This window comes from Haplochromis burtoni, unplaced genomic scaffold (genome assembly GCF_018398535.1).
Source record: "Haplochromis burtoni strain Fernald_Lab_line unplaced genomic scaffold, NCSU_Asbu1 Contig_108, whole genome shotgun sequence".
Classification (NCBI taxonomy): domain Eukaryota; kingdom Metazoa; phylum Chordata; class Actinopteri; order Cichliformes; family Cichlidae; genus Haplochromis; species Haplochromis burtoni.
In genome coordinates this window covers 397,031-414,598 of record NW_024582469.1, presented here as the reverse complement: position 1 = coordinate 414,598, position 17,568 = coordinate 397,031, and the positions used below count along the sequence as shown (strand labels likewise).

The 17,568-nt window shown below is 41.2% G+C and overlaps 2 protein-coding genes across 9 annotated transcripts in view; one reads left to right on the top strand and one right to left on the bottom strand.

Moving 5' to 3' along the window:
- LOC102312206 (nebulin-related anchoring protein) overlaps positions 1 to 10,894 on the top strand; it is a 41,228-nt gene extending 30,334 nt beyond the window's left edge. For all 4 annotated transcript variants that reach the window (XM_005928172.3, XM_042223287.1, XM_005928171.3 and 1 more), the window contains 17 exons: positions 2,341 to 2,439; positions 2,659 to 2,763; positions 2,873 to 2,980; positions 3,118 to 3,231; positions 3,319 to 3,516; positions 3,969 to 4,073; positions 4,331 to 4,429; positions 4,603 to 4,707; positions 4,794 to 4,901; positions 5,094 to 5,405; positions 5,495 to 5,599; positions 5,820 to 5,918; positions 6,053 to 6,157; positions 6,273 to 6,380; positions 6,517 to 6,828; positions 7,520 to 7,675; positions 7,845 to 10,894. In XM_005928172.3, the coding sequence (XP_005928234.1) occupies positions 2,341 to 2,439; positions 2,659 to 2,763; positions 2,873 to 2,980; positions 3,118 to 3,231; positions 3,319 to 3,516; positions 3,969 to 4,073; positions 4,331 to 4,429; positions 4,603 to 4,707; positions 4,794 to 4,901; positions 5,094 to 5,405; positions 5,495 to 5,599; positions 5,820 to 5,918; positions 6,053 to 6,157; positions 6,273 to 6,380; positions 6,517 to 6,828; positions 7,520 to 7,675; positions 7,845 to 8,129 (2,523 nt within the window). In that variant the 3' untranslated portion in view covers positions 8,130 to 10,894. The remainder of the gene's footprint in view (positions 1 to 2,340; positions 2,440 to 2,658; positions 2,764 to 2,872; positions 2,981 to 3,117; positions 3,232 to 3,318; positions 3,517 to 3,968; positions 4,074 to 4,330; positions 4,430 to 4,602; positions 4,708 to 4,793; positions 4,902 to 5,093; positions 5,406 to 5,494; positions 5,600 to 5,819; positions 5,919 to 6,052; positions 6,158 to 6,272; positions 6,381 to 6,516; positions 6,829 to 7,519; positions 7,676 to 7,844) is intronic.
- Positions 10,895 to 10,997: 103 nt separating this feature from the next.
- The window catches only part of LOC102313458 (dynamin binding protein), a 48,589-nt gene continuing 42,018 nt past the window's right edge, over positions 10,998 to 17,568 (bottom strand). For 3 of the 5 annotated variants that reach the window (XM_005928176.2, XM_005928178.2, XM_005928179.3), the window contains 10 exons: positions 16,151 to 16,168; positions 14,867 to 15,066; positions 14,558 to 14,688; positions 14,351 to 14,455; positions 14,031 to 14,159; positions 13,605 to 13,940; positions 13,195 to 13,386; positions 12,900 to 13,098; positions 12,152 to 12,813; positions 10,998 to 11,977 (listed from right to left, as the gene is read on the bottom strand). In XM_005928176.2, the coding sequence (XP_005928238.1) occupies positions 11,792 to 11,977; positions 12,152 to 12,813; positions 12,900 to 13,098; positions 13,195 to 13,386; positions 13,605 to 13,940; positions 14,031 to 14,159; positions 14,351 to 14,455; positions 14,558 to 14,688; positions 14,867 to 15,066; positions 16,151 to 16,168 (2,158 nt within the window). In that variant the 3' untranslated portion in view covers positions 10,998 to 11,791. The remainder of the gene's footprint in view (positions 11,978 to 12,151; positions 12,814 to 12,899; positions 13,099 to 13,194; positions 13,387 to 13,604; positions 13,941 to 14,030; positions 14,160 to 14,350; positions 14,456 to 14,557; positions 14,689 to 14,866; positions 15,067 to 16,150; positions 16,169 to 17,568) is intronic. The other 2 variants (XM_014335453.2, XM_005928177.2) reach the window with 2 other exon arrangements.

Genomic DNA, 17,568 nt, shown 5'->3' with positions numbered 1-17,568 from the left:
GTTTAATTTCATGAAAGCTTTGTCAGGTTAATTGATCTGGGGTAATCGGTGTATAGCTCAGTGGCAGAGCATTTGACTGCAGATCAAAATGACTCTGGTTCAAGTCCAGATACCCCTTACTTAGCAAACGTTCTTGAATGTCATGCATCGTAGTGTTTTCAGACACCATCCGAGTCAAAGCCTTTGCTATCAGGGTTCTTTTAGAGTATTACAATGAATTGGGGTATAGCTCAGTGGCAGAGCATTTGACTGCAGATCAAAATGTCTCTGGTTCAAGTCCGGATGCTCCTTACTTAGCAAATGTTCTTGACTGTCATGCATCTTAGTGTTTTCAGACAGTTCAAGAGGTCTCTGGTTCAAGTCGGTATTCCCGCTATTTAGCAAACATTCTTGATAAATCCTTTTGGCCATTTTCTTATACCTACATTTTCCAGAAGCCCATCCTGTAAAGAATCTGATATCTCAGATGTCACTTCTTTTTATCTGGTGGACTCTTCTATGTAATGTTCTGCATCTGATACACGAGGCTGGAATCTACATGCACTATTCTTAATCTCATCATGAGCAGCCACTTAATTGTCATTCCACTCATGTTACCACCATTAGTTTATGAAATAGAACAGATCTTGGAGCCTGTCCTTAGCAAGCATTTTTCTGTATACTGTTTGTGAACATGTGGTTATGTATCTATCTAACAAAGTCTCATTTTTTTTTTTCATCTTTTTGATTTTTTTAGATAGTTTATTTTTTAGGATCCATCCCACATAGCATAAAAGTCTGGTCTGGATCTGGTGTCAAGCCGGCACAGCTGGCTGACTTCTGGCATGGCAAGTGATATGTCATCCAGATATGTGCCAGGCCTGATGTAGATGGCACTGTTTATGCGATGGCATGCCACATCTGGTCCTATTATGTTTTGGTTTATGTGGCCCAGGCTCATATAAAACAGGTCTGGCCCGGATTCGGCATCAAGCTGGCATTTCTTTCTTTTTTTTTTTTGCCTGTCCCGTTTGGCTCTTTTGCCATCAGAATTATTGTCTAAAGGCAAAGAAAGATGCCCAACGGATTTACTTTACCAAATTGACCATCCCAGCCTTGCCATAATGGTCCATTTGATTCACCTTTTATTGTTTATTTTATTTTCACTTGCTGAATACGGGACAGACTTGACTGGAGGAAAGAAGGGGAGAAAGAAAGAGTGAAAGAGAAACAGCTGAGAAGAGGGACAAGGGAGAAGGGCAAAAAACAAAAACCAACAGAATGGGCAGAAAAAAAAAAGAAAAAAGAAAAAAAATGCATATATCGATCACCTGTTGAGAAAGAAAAAAGAAAAAAGCAGAAGAGAACAAGAGTAATAGAATAAACAACATCACAATGATATATGGGAATATGACAGTAAATACTAAATATTAAACATTATTGTGCAGCACATAAGATCAACAGAACACAGCGTGATTTGGGGTAGGAGCCAAAAGGGGTGTAGTTGTACAAGCTGGCACTTCTGACTGACTGGTGTCATGGTGGGGTGTATATCAACCAGATGTGGGGCAAGTCTGGCAATGATGGCACTATTTATGTTCCCATTTTCCTATTTTAGTTAGAAGACCCAAATGCCATGTTGCGATACTATACTGCTATGGTAGCCAACGTTTCAATTGCAGGTTTGACAGGTTTGTGATGTACACTTTATCCTAAACCTAGTGAGGGTTTAGTCATGTTTATCACTGGGTGGCTGAAGCTCAGGAGGTAGAGCAGGTCACCTACTGATCAGAGGGTAAGTGATTCGATTCCTGCCTCCAGTCTGCATGTCAAGAGTTAGAATATAGTTAGGAAGCACCCAGTTTAGGCAAAGTGTGTGATTGGGTGAATGTGGCATGTTGTACAGAGCACTTTGAGTAATCCGGATGACTAGAAAGGCATTATATAAGAATCAGTCCATTCACTATCTGAACAGAGTTTTGTCTTGCTAGTTTTCCACTATTATGTTCCAGTACATGCTATTATTACATGGCTTGATTAAGGTACACATTAGGCTGACATCTGGGGCCAGAGTTCAAAATGTTCTGGGCCAGCACAGGGCCAGCAGTGTGTCTGCAACTGGCCCATGTGTGAGCCACCTCTGGCAAACCAGATCAGGGCCGTCATTCTTTTCGGTATGTGGGCCATGTGTAAGCACATTGTGTGGGCCAGATCCGGGCCATACCAATTTTGCTATGTGGGATATTTATGATATAGTGTGTGCCCTCTAGTGGTCCCAACACGTATATGCATTGAGTTTTTTATGGTTGCCTCCCATTGTTACAGCCTAGTGTTCATCACTGGGGTATTTTTCTTCTCCAGAAAAAGTATCGTCAGGATGTAAGCGCTCTGAAGTTCACCAGTGTTGAAGACACTCCAGAGATGAACCAGGCCAAACTAAGCAACAAACTTGCAATTGATGTAAGTTCAGCTGACATTTGTAGCCTCAGCCATATGTTATTATTGCGTGATATAGCATACAACAAACATGTTGTTACCTAGCTTGTTGAGTTTTTTTGGCCCACTTGACATATGCCACAAAAACCACTGTAGCACCTAGAAGTTCACCAGATTGAGTTATTTTAAGGCTTGTTTCATTGCGGTAAACTGATCTTTAGTGCTGTTCTTTCTTCTTTACAGAGGTTGTACAGGGAGAAGGGTGAAAACATGAAGCACAACTACACACTGAGTGGAGAGTTACCCGAGTTGGTGCAAGCCAAGCTGAATGCCATGAATATCAGTGAGGTAAAACCATACATAGGCACATTTAGTCAGTCAAAAAGTTCTTCTTTGCGGCAGGTTTTATATAATGTTTTCGCGGTGAAACTGAGTTTGTCCATCTGACACATTTCAGACGCAATACAAGGAATCTTGGAAGAAGATATGTGATGGCGGTTACAAGCTGCGTCTGGATGCCATTCCTTTCCAGTCTGCCAAAGCATCTGCAGAGATCCTCAGTGATGTGAGAATCCATTTCATCATATGAAACCACATTATTACTATTTTTTAGCAGAAAGTTGAACTGAAACTGCTCTTGTCAACACAGATTTTCAAATAGCTCTCCTCACTAAGCTTTGTGTGTTTTGTGTGTCATTTCAGCAAAAGTACAGAGAAGAATTTCAGAAGACCAAAGGGAAGATGATCGGCCTGAAGGGACTGCAGGATGACTTGAACATTGCTCACTCAGTCTATGCCAGCAAGCTACAGAGTGATGTGAGTACTTAGTTTCTGCAGCTTAGCTGATAGAAATCATATTTTAATGATTATACAATATTCTCGTAATCACATTTCCCCGTCTAGATCAAGTATAAGAAGGACTCTGCAAAGGAACTCTCAAAGTTCCACCTACCCATGGACATGCTGGAGGTTGCACATGCTAAAAAGGCACAGTCATTAGTCAGTGACCAGGACTACCGGCTGTCCCTGCATCAATACACCGCGCTGCCGGATGACTTGAAGCTGCTAGCTGCCAAGAAAGCATACACCCTGCAGAGTGAGGTGAGAGTGACGGCAGACAGCTGCTCGCAGCATCTTTTATTTATAGATTTAACAACGCTCTTCCGTCACAACTGAGCTTGCTGTGAAAAAGAGCACAAAGGCAACATTATTTGTACTTTACAATTTTAAACCATTAAATCAATGAACACATGAAATGCTGTATTTGTAGATCAAAAAAACCCTTTGCAGTGGTTGTTTCTATGTAATGAGACTTGTTTTTACATTCAGAGATGTGATCAAGATTTTCAGTTTTTAGTGCCAGTTGTTGAGGCCAAGCTATTTTAAAGAAACAGCTAGTATCTGATACTTAAAGTGTGTTTGAGGCTGGTTACAAGGCTGGTTTATTTATCTCTGTAACAGACAGCACACGTCTACCAGGCAAATTGATTATTAAAGGCTGAAACTTGTACTAGATAGTAACTGACAGTAATAAAATGGAATCCACCCTACAGAAATTGTATCGCTCTGACCTGAACTACCTGCGTGGCACAGCCTGGATCGCCACTGGTGCTCTGCAGATTGAAGGATCCAAGAAGGCAACAGACCTCATCAGTGAAGTGAGATATCCCCTATGCTTTTTCATTTACTTTCTGCCCTTTTTAGTGCTTTCAGTGCATGTTAGGTTGCCTATATTCACCCTATCTTGATGCATGATCAAGGGAAATTGTATAGTTGATTCTGGATCTGACGTTTTCAGTGGTAAAAATGTTTCACTATAATTTTTCTGGGTTTAACTTTTGATTTTGTTGGTGGGAATTCAAAACATTGACTTGATTTACACCAAAAACTAACTGTTTAATTCTCTCTGCAACAGAAAAAGTACCGTCAGCAGCCGTACAACTTCAAGCACACCTCTGTTGCTGACTCTCCAGATATTATCCATGCCAAACACAGTTCACAGATTGCAAATGAAGTAAGACAATAATGTTACTGTTTTAGTTTCTCCTTTTCTTGTAAATGTTTTTTTGCTTGCTTAAGCTGCAACGTTCCTTTTTAAGATTACTAGAAATAACCAGGCATGTTACTTTGCTGGAAATATTTGATGATTTGAATGATAATAAACTGGGTTTTATCTCTCTGTCCCAGCGTTTGTATAAGGAGAAAGGGGTGAATGACCAACACAGCTACACTATTACATCTGAGAGGCCAGAGATTACACAAGCAAAGATCAATGCAGCCAACTTTAGTGAGGTACTTAACAGCATACAGTGATCATAAGCATGTTCTTTTCAAATGTTATATGTATATACAATATAGATAACTTTTTTTCTTTGCAGATAAAGTACAGAGAGTCCTGGCACACTCTGAGGGCTCAGGGATACAAACTCACCATGCAGGACATCCCCTTCCAGGCTGCCAAGAGCTCCACGGGCATCGCCAGTGATGTAAGATCACATTTGTTGAACAGCACAGCAAAACCCAAGCATTTAAAGAGTTAAATCAACCATGATTAAGTTTTTAAAAAAATGCTCACTCTAAGCTCTGGTAAAGTAGGAATCGTATGCAGGGTTTTGTATCCTTTTGATTAAAATTTGCAGATCAGTTCCAGTTGATTAATCTAACTTGTGTCTCTGCAGTACAAGTACAAACACAACCACCTGCTGGAAAAGGGGAAGCACATTGGGGTCAAATGCATCATGGACGACCCACGTATGCTGCACTGCCTGCAGGCCGGCCGATTGGCCAGCGACCAGGAGTACCGCAAGGATGCACTGACAACCAGCGGACAGTACCACCTCACGCCAGACATGATTAATCTGGTGGCGGCTAAGAATGCGCAGGCACTGGCCAGTGACCAGGACTACAGGACGAGGCTGCACGAGTACACGGTGCTCCCTGACGACATGAAGGTCAAATGGGCCAAAAAGGCTTATGAACTGCAGAGTGAGGTGAGAGCTGGGAGTGAAGAAGAGATCAAATTACTAATAGGAAGTGCAAATGTCCTGACTCATCTATTGCTCTATTACTTTATGTTTAGAAACTCTACAAGTCAGACCTCAATTTCATGAAAGGGGTAGCCTGGGATGGAGTGGGTGCGCCTCAGCTGGAGTCTGCCAAAAAGGCTGGAGAACTTATAAGTGATGTGAGTAATGCACCGAAACCTGTTAATTTATAATATTGCTGCAGTTTACTGTCAAATTAAAGTAATATATCCATCATGTTTATGGTTTTAATTAAACTCCTGTAAGGTTATGAGCTCCAGCTCTGACTGCATATGAAGCTGAATTTAGCATTTATGCAGTATTGCTTTAAAAGCTTTCGCCATCTGTGTCTAAATGTGTGTGTGGTCTTCCTTCTTGCAGAAGAGGTATCGCCAGCTGCCAGACAGCCTGAAGTTTACCTCAGTGCCTGACTCTCCTGATATAGTCCACGCTAAGACTAGCTATCAGCAGTGCAGTGAGGTAGGAAGAAGATGGAAATGCTTATGAGAGAGAACTGATTCAAAAACCTGATTCTGCTCTAAGTCTTTTGCTGTCTTAGCTGCTGGCGGTGATATTTCTACCTTGTTCATGCCTGTGCCTCTCATCCACTACAGAGGCTGTACAAATCTGGAAAGAATGACGACATGCATAAATACACCTTGCATCCAGATGATCCAGACTTCATCAGAGCAAAGATGAATGCCCAGCAGATTAGTGATGTAAGGCACATTTATCAGCTAAATACTTACAAAAAATATTTTTTAAAATCCTTTAAAAAAAGATGATAATATCTCTACATAACATTTTAATCTTGAGCATTAATTTTCCATGAAGAAAGTTTACAAGGCGTCTGGGGAGCAAGTGAAGACATCGGGCTACGACCTGAGGCTGGACGCTATTCCCTTCCAAACTGCCAAGGCTTCCAGAGAAATCGCTAGTGATGTGAGTTATGGGCCTTGTTGCATTGAAATACATTTTCGAGGCTATTATTCCAGGACAAACATTTTTATACTATACAGTAACAGTATTAAACAAAGGCATTTAAAGGATGCTGACCCTGTATTTCTCCCTGCAACAGTTCCGCTACAAGGAGGCTCACCTGAAGGAGAAGGGCCACCAGGTAGGCCTGCGCTGTGTGGAGGATGACCCTAAGATGTTGCACTCTCTGGCAGCAAGCAAACTCCAAAGTAACTTAGAGTACAAACGTCAGTCCAAGGAGGAACGTGCCCACTACAACATCCGCCCAGATCAGCCCGAGTTCCTGCACGCCAAAAAGAGCCAAGCTCAGGCTAGTGACCTCACCTATCGACACAAGCTCCACGACTACACCTGTGACCCCGAACAGCTCAATGTCAAGCATGCAAAGCAGGCCTACAAACTGCAGAGTGATGTAAGTTGTGATGCTCGTGCAACTGAGCTGGATCTGAAAATATAATTACTGTCATTTATTGATGTGTCATTTATTGATTGATTGATATGTATTTAGGGAAGAAGCACTGTTAGGTGCTCAAAAAGCAAATGTCTTGTGCAACAGTGGGACCTATGGCATGAGCCAAATTCAGTGTTTACTTTTAGTCACACGATGATCCTGAAAAAACAAGCATGTGTACTTTTAACACGGACAATTGCCCCATGGATTAACATTGGGGTCATTTTGTGGTTGCTGGTTAGAGCGTTCTCATTATTGAACTGGTCTGTGTATTGGTCTAATAATGAGCCACAATTCTGTGAATTCTTTTACCCTCTTTGAGTTTATTGTTTTGGTTTTCCAGTTTACAGCTCCCATGTTTTTTGGACCTTTTGAATCATTATTGCAGTTTTAAGCCACAAAGTATAACTGCTCAGTCAGAGCAACTTATTTTTGGCTTGTTTTGTTGCCTTAATCAGAATCATAATTCATGTTTTTTTAAATTAAGAACTGACTATAAGCCCAGGCTTAACCAAAATCTTCCAAAGATTGTATGAAATGTATTGAAAACATTAACCCCAAGTTATTTAAGAATGCCATGTATTAAATTTGGGCCACTTGCTTATTTGTAGTAGAAATACACCACTGTCATTTCTTTTCTTTTTTATTCAAGGTGAACTACAAGTCGGACCTGAACTGGATCAGAGGAGTGGGCTGGACCCCTCCTGGTTCTCATAAAGCAGAGCTTGCACGCCGGGCTGCAGAGTTGGGGCTGGCTGATGGAGTTAGCGCTGATGAGGCTATTGCGAAGTATCAGCAACACATGATGGTAAGTTCATCATGGAATGGTGACACTAGTGATTAGTGCAGTGTCTTTAAAAAAAACAAAAAAACAACAACATATACATATACATATATATATATATATATATATATAAAATAAGGAAGTCCTTAGACAGCAAAGGGTCTTGAAAACGTCCTCTCTGTCTTCCTTTCAGCTGCATTATCAGCAGATGATGGAGGAGCAGCAACAACAGCAACAGCAAGCTTCTGAGCAGGTGGAGACCAGTGAGGAGATCCAGCAAGGTGTCAACATGGATGCGATGGAAGTTCTTCATGTCAAGAGGAAGAAGACCATCCAGACCGTGCAGAAAAAGTCCAGCACCACCACAACTTCATTCAGATCCATGGAGAAGAAGTCCAGCACCACCTCATCTTCGTCTTCAGCCACCCTTCAGAACACAACCAAGTCCAGTAAAGTTGCTGCCATAGAAGAAGCGTAGAGCAAAGGAGACATTTGGAGACAGAGATGGTCACTTTTAGAAAGTGTGCTTATATTTTACTGAGTTATTTTACTACTTTGATGAAGCGATAATTGTGACTTTGCAGTTACATGAGAAGCCACAATATTATCAGAGCTGCTATAGATGTAATAACAAACTGCAGCAGAGTTCATATGATTAAGAGTGAGATCAAGCATGTTGAACCAGGACAGCACTAGTGATGTTTGTTGGAAGGATTGTTGGTATTTGTGTGAGTGCTAAGGTGTAAATTTCAACTGAAGAGCCATTTTTAGCAAATTCAAGCAAAACGACAGGATTAACAAAGCTGAATTAAGGTTATTGCAGGTTGAAGGTCAAACTGAGTGGAATGCTGGAGGAAAGTTTGTTCATATACTGAGTGTATTTGGAAGAAATATGGGCTGGACCAGATTGTTATATGGCCACTGATGCAGACTGCAAAGGATTTCAAACTCATCTTTTTACACTTTACTTCGTCCTTTTTAAAAAAATCTGATAAATACTGTATGCTGAAAGTTCAAATGATGAAAGCACAAAACCTTGTTGCAGTCTTGCAAAACAGGTTTGATCATTTTATGCACTTTCAACCAATGAGTAAGAAGTATAAGCCTACTGAAGTGATGGGATCTACTTTTGTCTGACAGGTTCAGCTTTGTGAGTTTGTGTCTCTTTTAACTCAAAGCTGGGCTCGGAGTAAATTCTTGGTTTTATCAATGATTAATAAACTGTTTTTGTTGGGTTGTTTTCCCAGGCAAACTAAGCTTTTGTCCCTTTTTATTCCCAGAATACAAATGACTGCTAAGTACAGAAAAACACACAGCAAAGTAAGGTGAATCACATGACTGATGTTGAGGTGATCTTGCTCCTGATCTAGCTGTATGTATGGACGCTGGTGTAGACACCAGGCTTGTTCTTCTGACCACAGCTCACCACTAGAGTGACATAGTGCATGCTGTTTGTGATTACTTTCACACAAACCCCCAAAAATATATGGTCACACACACCAATGGGCCTCCAGAATCAGCCTGCAGTGTCAGACAGACCAAGATGTTTTATGTAATGGATCACTAACATTTTTGATGCATCTTATGATGTAAAAGCAATCTGCAAGAATTTTGGATTACTTTGATATAGAACAAACAAAATAAAATACAAGTTGCCTGAGAACTCTTCCAAATTCAAAAGACATACAGTGCATCCGGTCTTACAGTCTTACAACACAGTATTAGGGCCACATTGAGAGATTACAGATGTTTCAGTGTAAACTACAATGGCTGCTATAGCCTCTGTAAAAGTGCTTTGTGTTGACAAGTTAGTGAAATCCATCCATCTGTCTTTACTTTGATCTTACCCTGTTTTGTTTTGTTTTTAGGCAATTTTATTTCCTGCCTTTTAGATTGCTCTCTCTGACATAATTTTGGACCTCTTTCTTATAAACCCTTCTGCTGCCCTTTGTTAAAATCTGTTTGCTAACTGAGGTTTTCCATACTTTAAGTTGTTTTTTGAGTTATTTAGCTTCAAATTCTCCAACATGCTTCCCTGTGTCTATGTCATGCATTTGTATCCTTCACAGGTTCTGCTATAATAATTATCGTGTCTTATTTTCCTTTTAAAAGGAAGAATTAAAAACACTGCATTTGATAAATGTGGCAAACCAGTGTCGTTGTAAAGGGCCTCGGCATCTGGCATCTGAATTTACAAGAGACACATACCTGCAGTGTTTGTTACATCCGAGACCCAGAAAGTCTGAGTATGCGGTGAAAGGATCTTCCCCAGTTTGAATGTCTCTGTCTCTCCATTTCTAATATAACAGTCACATGACAAAAGTAGACAAAAAGTATATAAACTATAGCAGAGTTATCAAACTGTAAAGTGAGCTCAGATAAGGAAAATAAATGCAAGGCACAAAAAAGTGAATATTCTTTAAAAAACAACAAAATAAACATATGTACTTTTTTCCCTGGAAAAAGCAAATTGATACTTACCATATTAAGTAATTTAGAGCAACATATGTTGCCATCTAGCCAATCCAGATGTGTTATTTCAGATAATGTCTCGAACAAACCACATTCTGCACCTGTTTGAGCGGCATGGTTTATAACTCTACAGATGAGAGCCAATTTGCCACATGTCAAGATTTTTTGTGTGAATTTAAAAAGAAACAGCAGTAGCAAAGCATATTGTTTTCAAGAATCCTACAATTGGTGTCCTACGTTCATAAACGCAGAGCACAAGTTAGTGAAATCTTTCTTATAAATCATTCTGCTTGATGTAACACAGCGACAAGTTCAAATGTCATATTTCCTGTTCAAAACCCGATTGATGGGGGTTCATCCTGGCCCCAGAGTTGTATTTTATGTCATGTCACTGTTGCTTTATATAAATCTCTGTTGATTTTAGTTATCAGAAGTAGAAGGAAACCAGTCCTTTAAGTTTTACAGAGTTCAGAATAGCTAGTTCAGATGCTATGGAAGCCTCCTCCTGCAACTGCAAATTCTACATTAGTTTTTTCAATTTTATTAAACTTTATTAAACTTAAACTTTACTAATTTAGCAGATGAGCCAAGTCAGACACATTACTGATCCCAAGAGGGAAATCAAAGTTATTCTTATTATTAGTTCATTTAGTTTAGTCAAAAATTTTGAGATGATCTGAATTTTACTCATTTTGACTCATCCATAGCTTTATAAGGATAAAAAAAAACATTTTTGAACTGTGCTGTTTTTGTGTGTGTTGTGTTCGTGTGCCTGTGGGAACGTAGCACAGATTACAACACTGTAACTCCACTGTTTACTAACCCCACTATGCCTAAGCTGAGCAGAAAAAACACCAACAAACACTGTCAACAGTTTTTTCAGCTAGTTTGTTTTTTATTCAGTGATCACTTTACAGTGGGTACAATACCATCTCAATATACAGCATCATATATCCTATAAAATACATGGGAAGCATTTAGAGAAGGGTCCAATCAGACTGCAAGTCTCCCTCTCCCTGTTCTCTTAAAGAACCAGTTTACAGGGAGTCAATTCACCTAAAAGTTAAAAGGAGTGCTTGTAAACTATATGACGAATGTTGATTTCAGTCCAACACCCCAAAATCCTGCCGATGGCTCTGCAGACACTTCAAACTTTGCCTCAAACACTGATTATTCAACTGAATGTTATAAATTCATCTCATAGTTACCACTACAGTGGTGAAACAAACCACATGCAGGAAAAAAAAAGAAAAAAAGGAGTTAACACAGTGTCAGGTCAGTCTGTCCACATACCACTCAATGCTTTAAGAGTCAGTCTGAACCAAAAACATTCACAGTTTCATTGCAATCTCCCAATGAGCTGATCCTAAAGACTGTTCTCTTAACTGAAACCCCAAAAAAGAAATATGGCAAGTTTGTTCCAATTCACAGGTTTTTTCCCCCCACAGGAAACTAAGTGGGGCTTGGGGAGCGTGCAGTTTCTCAGCAAGTAAAAAAAATAATAATAAAAAAAGAAAAAGTCTATAAACATAGACTTTCAGGGGCGGTTTGCAGCACTGGTCAGACAACACTTCACTTTCTTCTCTCTTTGTTCTGTCTTTGCTCACAGAGTTAAACCTTCTTAATGCCTCTTAAAGTTCAGTCTCATTTCTCCCCCGCAACATTTGTTCATGTATATTCAGATTTGCGTATATAGTTGGAAGGCACATATCCTCGCCGACCGCCCGCCTCCCCCAGCCACCATTCGCTGTTGCCGTTCATGTCCTTGAAGTCGAGAATTCGCAGTTGCTCATTGGCTGAGATGCTCAGTTCATTGGCGCAACGGGCGGTGAAGGAGTAGAGGGCATAGTAGATCTGAAATGAACACGTCAGAGATGTCTTTAGTGTTTTTGGTCACTAGGGGGAGCAGATCTTTCCAATACAACTGGAATATTTGCTTATTTACACATCCAGTAACGCCTGAATGAAGTTGACTCTTTTGGCATCATAAATCCATTTATAGAGACATTTGAGCAAATAAAATCTTACCTGATGTCCGTCCACTTCACTCTCCTGTTCTGGTTCTGGCTCTGGCTCGATGTACTCCTCTCTGGAGTAAACAGGTTTCTTCTGATTGCTGCTGTCTCCGTTTCTCCACTGATATGAACTGTAGCTTTTGTCTGTGTGTCCATACTGCTGCGAGTGATTGTCACGTTGCGAAGAATAAGAGTCTGTCTCAGAGAGGTCCGACATCTCCTTGTGTCCGCTTGAACTTCCGTAACTCGTGTCGTACGAGTCTCTGTGACTGCCCGAGTGCCGGTAAGAAGGCTCTACGTCTCTGTGACTGGAGGTATTTCGGTGCGTTTGATCTGAAAACTCCTTGCGGTTTGAGGGGTTTCGGGGTGAAGAGTTCATGGAGTTGCTCTGACTGGCAGAGTCGGGGTGCGGTACGTCTTTCTGGTGACTCCTACGAGATGAGGCAGAGTCCCGCGACGGCTGTGGGGATGAATGGCTCTGGGATTGCGTAAAGCTGACAGTGGCCGTTTCCTGGTTAAAGGTCAGCGTGCTGTTGCTGTTCTGGCGGGAGAAAACAGGGGAGGAGCCACCGTAGCCCGACTCATTGGACGACTGGCTCTCGATGGAGACGTCTGAATGGCTCCTTCGAGGATTGTAGGGTTTGAGGAAGGAGCTGTATACGAAACCCGTGCCGACTGGAAAACAAGAATATCTAGATTATATTGCTGCAACATTTGGCTGAAGAGTATATCAATTAAAGTAGACAAAAAATAAACACTACCTCCATTATCAATTAGCCAGCGGTTCTGGCTTCCCATGGGGTCCTGCTGTTTGATTACACCCACAAGGTCTCCCTCTTGTATAGAGACATCCAGATCCTGCGCAGCATTAAAATTCCTATCTGCCTGGTAAAGTTTCTCAGGGCCAAAGCGCACCAGAAGTTCTGCACGGTGCTCGTCTGTCTGCGGGACGTGGCTGGGCTAAAGGATGCCAAAGACATTCGTTTAGATCATTGGCAAAACTCCTTTGTTGTTTTGTTTGAATAAGAAATGAAATGTCATCACAATTCTACTCACAGGTCCCTGGACTTGCTTTTTAGAAGTCTGCTTCTCCAGAGTTTTCTTCTCAAAGGGCTTTTTTGTGGCGGCGGAGGCCGGAGGCAGGTTCTCTGGGCAGAAGCTAAAGCTCTGAAGAAGCTGGAGGACTTGACTGTGCTCTTCTTGAAACTGTGAAATCAGGTTGCTCCCCGTGCCAACTTTGTTAGAAAACTGGAGATAAAGGTAAAGAAAAAAAAATCAGAGTTAAAAAAATATATATAATTACACACTCACACTGCATTTAGACGGCCTGATCATAGTCCTGAGCCACAGCCACCTACATCTAAATCTTTTAAACAGTATTTTTACATTAAAGATACCCAAACGTATTTTTATTAAGAAAAAGTCAGATTTATGCTCCTCCCACACTGTCATAAACAAACACTCACAACCTGTAGGAGTGGCTTCAGCTCTCCCAGCGTTGTCTTCATGAAGTCCTTCTGGGCTTGAGCGAAAGCCCTCACGCAGCCTGTAAAAAGCTCTTCTGCCACGCCGTGGAACTTCGGTAGCTCGTCCAGAAGTTGGGCGTTGAGCGCTTCGTAAGTATTGCGTGTCACCTGCAGCTCTTCCTGGGTGCGTCTGTCTTTAAAGCGATCGGCGCGCTCCTTGCAGTTGTCGTAGTCCAGCAGCTTATCGAAGCGCTTCTGGATGAGTTTGTGGGGCCCGGCAAACATGAGGAGGAGCTGGGTGAGCGGGTTGATGACTAAGGCCTCTGTGCGCTCCTTCTGCTCGACAGATGATGCGGGCAGATAAGGGATCATCAGAGGTTGTGCTATCACAGTGTAAGTAACGGTAAGGAGAAGAAGAGCACTTACAAATTCTGTAAACTTTTTGTCGCTGATGTAGCGGTGAGCTCTCTGAAATCGGTCGGGATCCAGCACACTGCGCTCCGTGTAGATGTCACAGAAACTGATGGCTGCCAGGACCTTCACAGATGCTGATTCCTGATGACAGGTGCATTTTCACAGTTATTATTATACAGTATATGAAAAGAAAAGATATGCAGGAGTTGTATTTTACTATCAAAATGTCTTAGGTAATATGTCAAACACTATGCAAATATGGCCTACCATCATTTTAAAGACTGCCAAAATAAATAAAAGCTTCAGCTACTATTAAGATAATGAACTCCTACCCTGATATGCTGCAGGTACAGGGAAATATCTCTGATGAAAGACTTGATCAGTCTCTCTTGCAGCCTGAACCTTTTTTCAGCTTCATCAAACGCTTCATCTTTAATCTGGGGAAAAACACAGAACATCAGATCAAGCATTTTTCAGACAAGCGCGCTTTCATCTGCAACGTTCTCTCCAAACACTTCCACCGATGGCGGGAAATATACCTGCGGTGAAATTCCTGTGAGTTGCTTCAGGTGGCTGCTGACGCGGTTCGACTTCTTGATAATCGAGTGCATGCTCAGCTTGGAGATCTTGTCGATGAACGTGTCTTCGTCCCCTTTCCTGTACTTCACCACTGTGGACAGCAGAGGGAAAACTTGAGCCGTCAAACCAGCCCTGACCGCATATTTAAGAACCCGACAAGCACAACTCAAGCACAGACAAAACAAACTGACACCTGTCACTACATTTTGAGCTTGCTGGAAATACGCGAGGGCAAAATGTGGATTTTAATTAACACCCGGATGCTTTACCGAGATCTTTTCGGCGCTTGTACTCGTTGATGTTTACGTTGATGTCCTTGACCGCCTGCACGGCCTTAGTGAGCTGGGCCCGGTCGTGGTGGCTCTCCGGGGTGGCCCCGAGCAACTCCGTCAGCAGCAGCGGGTACCGCATCACTCGCTGCACCGGCTTAATCAAGAATGAGCCCAGGTTGATGTAATTCGTTTTACCCCTGAAAGGAGGGCAGAGACAACAAGCAGCATTTGGGTAAGAGGAAAATGAGAACATGTTACACTTCAGCACATAAGCCACAGCTTCCTCCCATGTACATGTCTCAGCATGATGGCGATCATGTGGATAGCACTATCCAATGACGTGGAACCATCACCACATATACATGGACTCTGATGATGGCAGGTATCATAGCAGGGGAGGCAGAGGAAAAAAAATTACTTAGCTTTAATGCAATCTACAGGACTAATGTTTGACACAAGTAAACATGAATGAATGAATTAAGACAGTGAAAACAATATAACCATTTAATTTGGTTGTTTTCAGCTGGAACTACATTTTTCTGGGTATCAGCTTTAATTTATAGGTGAGGTTCACCAAATTTCACAAGTTTATGACACTGATGACAGCCTGATTCTGTCCAGGCCAGCCATAAATATACTTCAAGTGTTTTGTCAAAAAATATAAGACAATTTTAGTCCAGGAGATGGCATTAGATGAGCATAGAAGTTTATTTCCACCACTGAAAATACTTTTTTTAACCAGGTAGAGCCTAAAATTTCAAGTTATCTCAAAATTTCAACCTAATAATTCCTTTTTTTAAGTTATTTTGTTATTTTCTCAGAAATTTGAAATTTTGAGATAATAACCCAAAGTCTGGATTTTTGAATGGCAAAAAGAAGTAGAAAAAAAAGGTTTTCTTCAGTAGTGGAGCCAAGCTTCCACAATTAGTTCATTTTTTAATCGAACTCTTTCATCCAACCACCAGGAAAGAAGAGGATTAAAAAAGACACTGAAATAAACATTTGTCTGCATAGCAACAGTAAACAAAACACATGCGCATGCAAAACACAAACAACGCAATATTTTCCATTTTCCAGCTAAATCCAGAAAAGGAAAATGGAAATAATTAAAAAGGAGAGATGGTTTTAAAGTCCTCCACACTCATTTTTTAGCCATCGCACATTGCAAAACACACACATACACAAACACGGATCACTTTTAAAAGGTTAGTTAGCGACAGTCATGCTGTCAGAATGATTCTCATGCTGGAAATCATGACAATACTCGTTATGGAGACTTACCACTCGAGATAAATGGCCCTGTTGAAGGATAAATGGGAAGAAATAGAGAAATGACAGGAACAAGGTTTACACTGTGAGCTTGAGCCTGAACTTTCAGGAATGTTAAAATCTTAAACCATAGAGTTCACTTTTGTATTTTGGATACTGGTCTATACATATTATACATATATTTGGTATATTGTAGCTTATATTTGTAAATCCTGGCATTTAAGCATAATGTCTTTTTAATCCCACTATGGGCCCTGGACCGTCCATAGTTTCGTCTCTGTTCACTTCCACGGGGCTGAGATGACAATAAAGCTCTCTTTGACTTTGTCTTACGATCTGACTAAAAACTAAAGGGCGAATCGAAACGAATGAGACTTTGAAGCATGCTCCACCCGCCGTTGTTATGGTTTTGTTTGGTGGATTCTCTTTGAAACCTGGACGGATGCCCAGGCTGGCAGTAAAACTTCAGCGCAATCAACAACCACTGGCAGTTTCTGGAACGGGCCAGCACCTTTTCAAAGCCTTGTATGTTGCAACATATTTAAAAAGAGTGCTAACACCATGAGGAGGCTACCAAAAACGGACACTAGCAACCTGTTGTCAACAAGGAATTAGCAGCGAGCATAGTTGAGCTGTACAATGTCCTCTTTCCTTTTGTTTTCTAAACACAGCCTCCTTTCTCCCCCCTTTAACATCTTCCGGCCTAACACAACCCGTGTTTATCTTTAACTTTAGAGCGATAACCACACATAACAGAAACGCGCCAGTGTAAACTCAAGTATCTGAGTCACTTATGCTGAAACTGGACAGGTGAGACCAGGTAGGACACATTTCTGAACTGCTTCACATAACTCAAGTCTACAGACATACGGAGCACACTCCCTTCAGCAGTGACTAAAAATGAGACGTCTCTCTCGTCTTCACTGATTAAACAGCTGTTTAGTTTGCAGATGTACCAGAAAATGAACTTCATTTCCATACCATAACTCGCCTACACGCTGCAGTTCAAAGTTCAGAAATCGCTTCCACAAGCTATGAAGTAACAGGAAAATCTCAACGTACACTATACAAAAATTCATTACATAGTATATTTAGTATTCTTCTTCAGCTTTTCAGTTATAAAACTCATTTAAATCCAAGTACGATGACCCAGTGACATTATGAAAATGTTTTAATCATTTTTCCACCTTTTGAACTCGCTCGGCAAACACTCGGTTAATGTTCCACTGAACCCACTCTTGCCTTTGTGTTTTCATGCTCACACAGCATGCATGTTTTCAGTCACTCCCATGCAAACATGGCTGAAATCTCAACTTAAAGAGCAAACCTTTAAAGGGTGCTTTGTGTGTGTGTGTGTGTGTGTGTGTGTGTGTGTGTGTGTGTGTGTGTGTGTGTGTGTGTGTGTGTGTGTGTGTGTGTGTGTGTGTGTG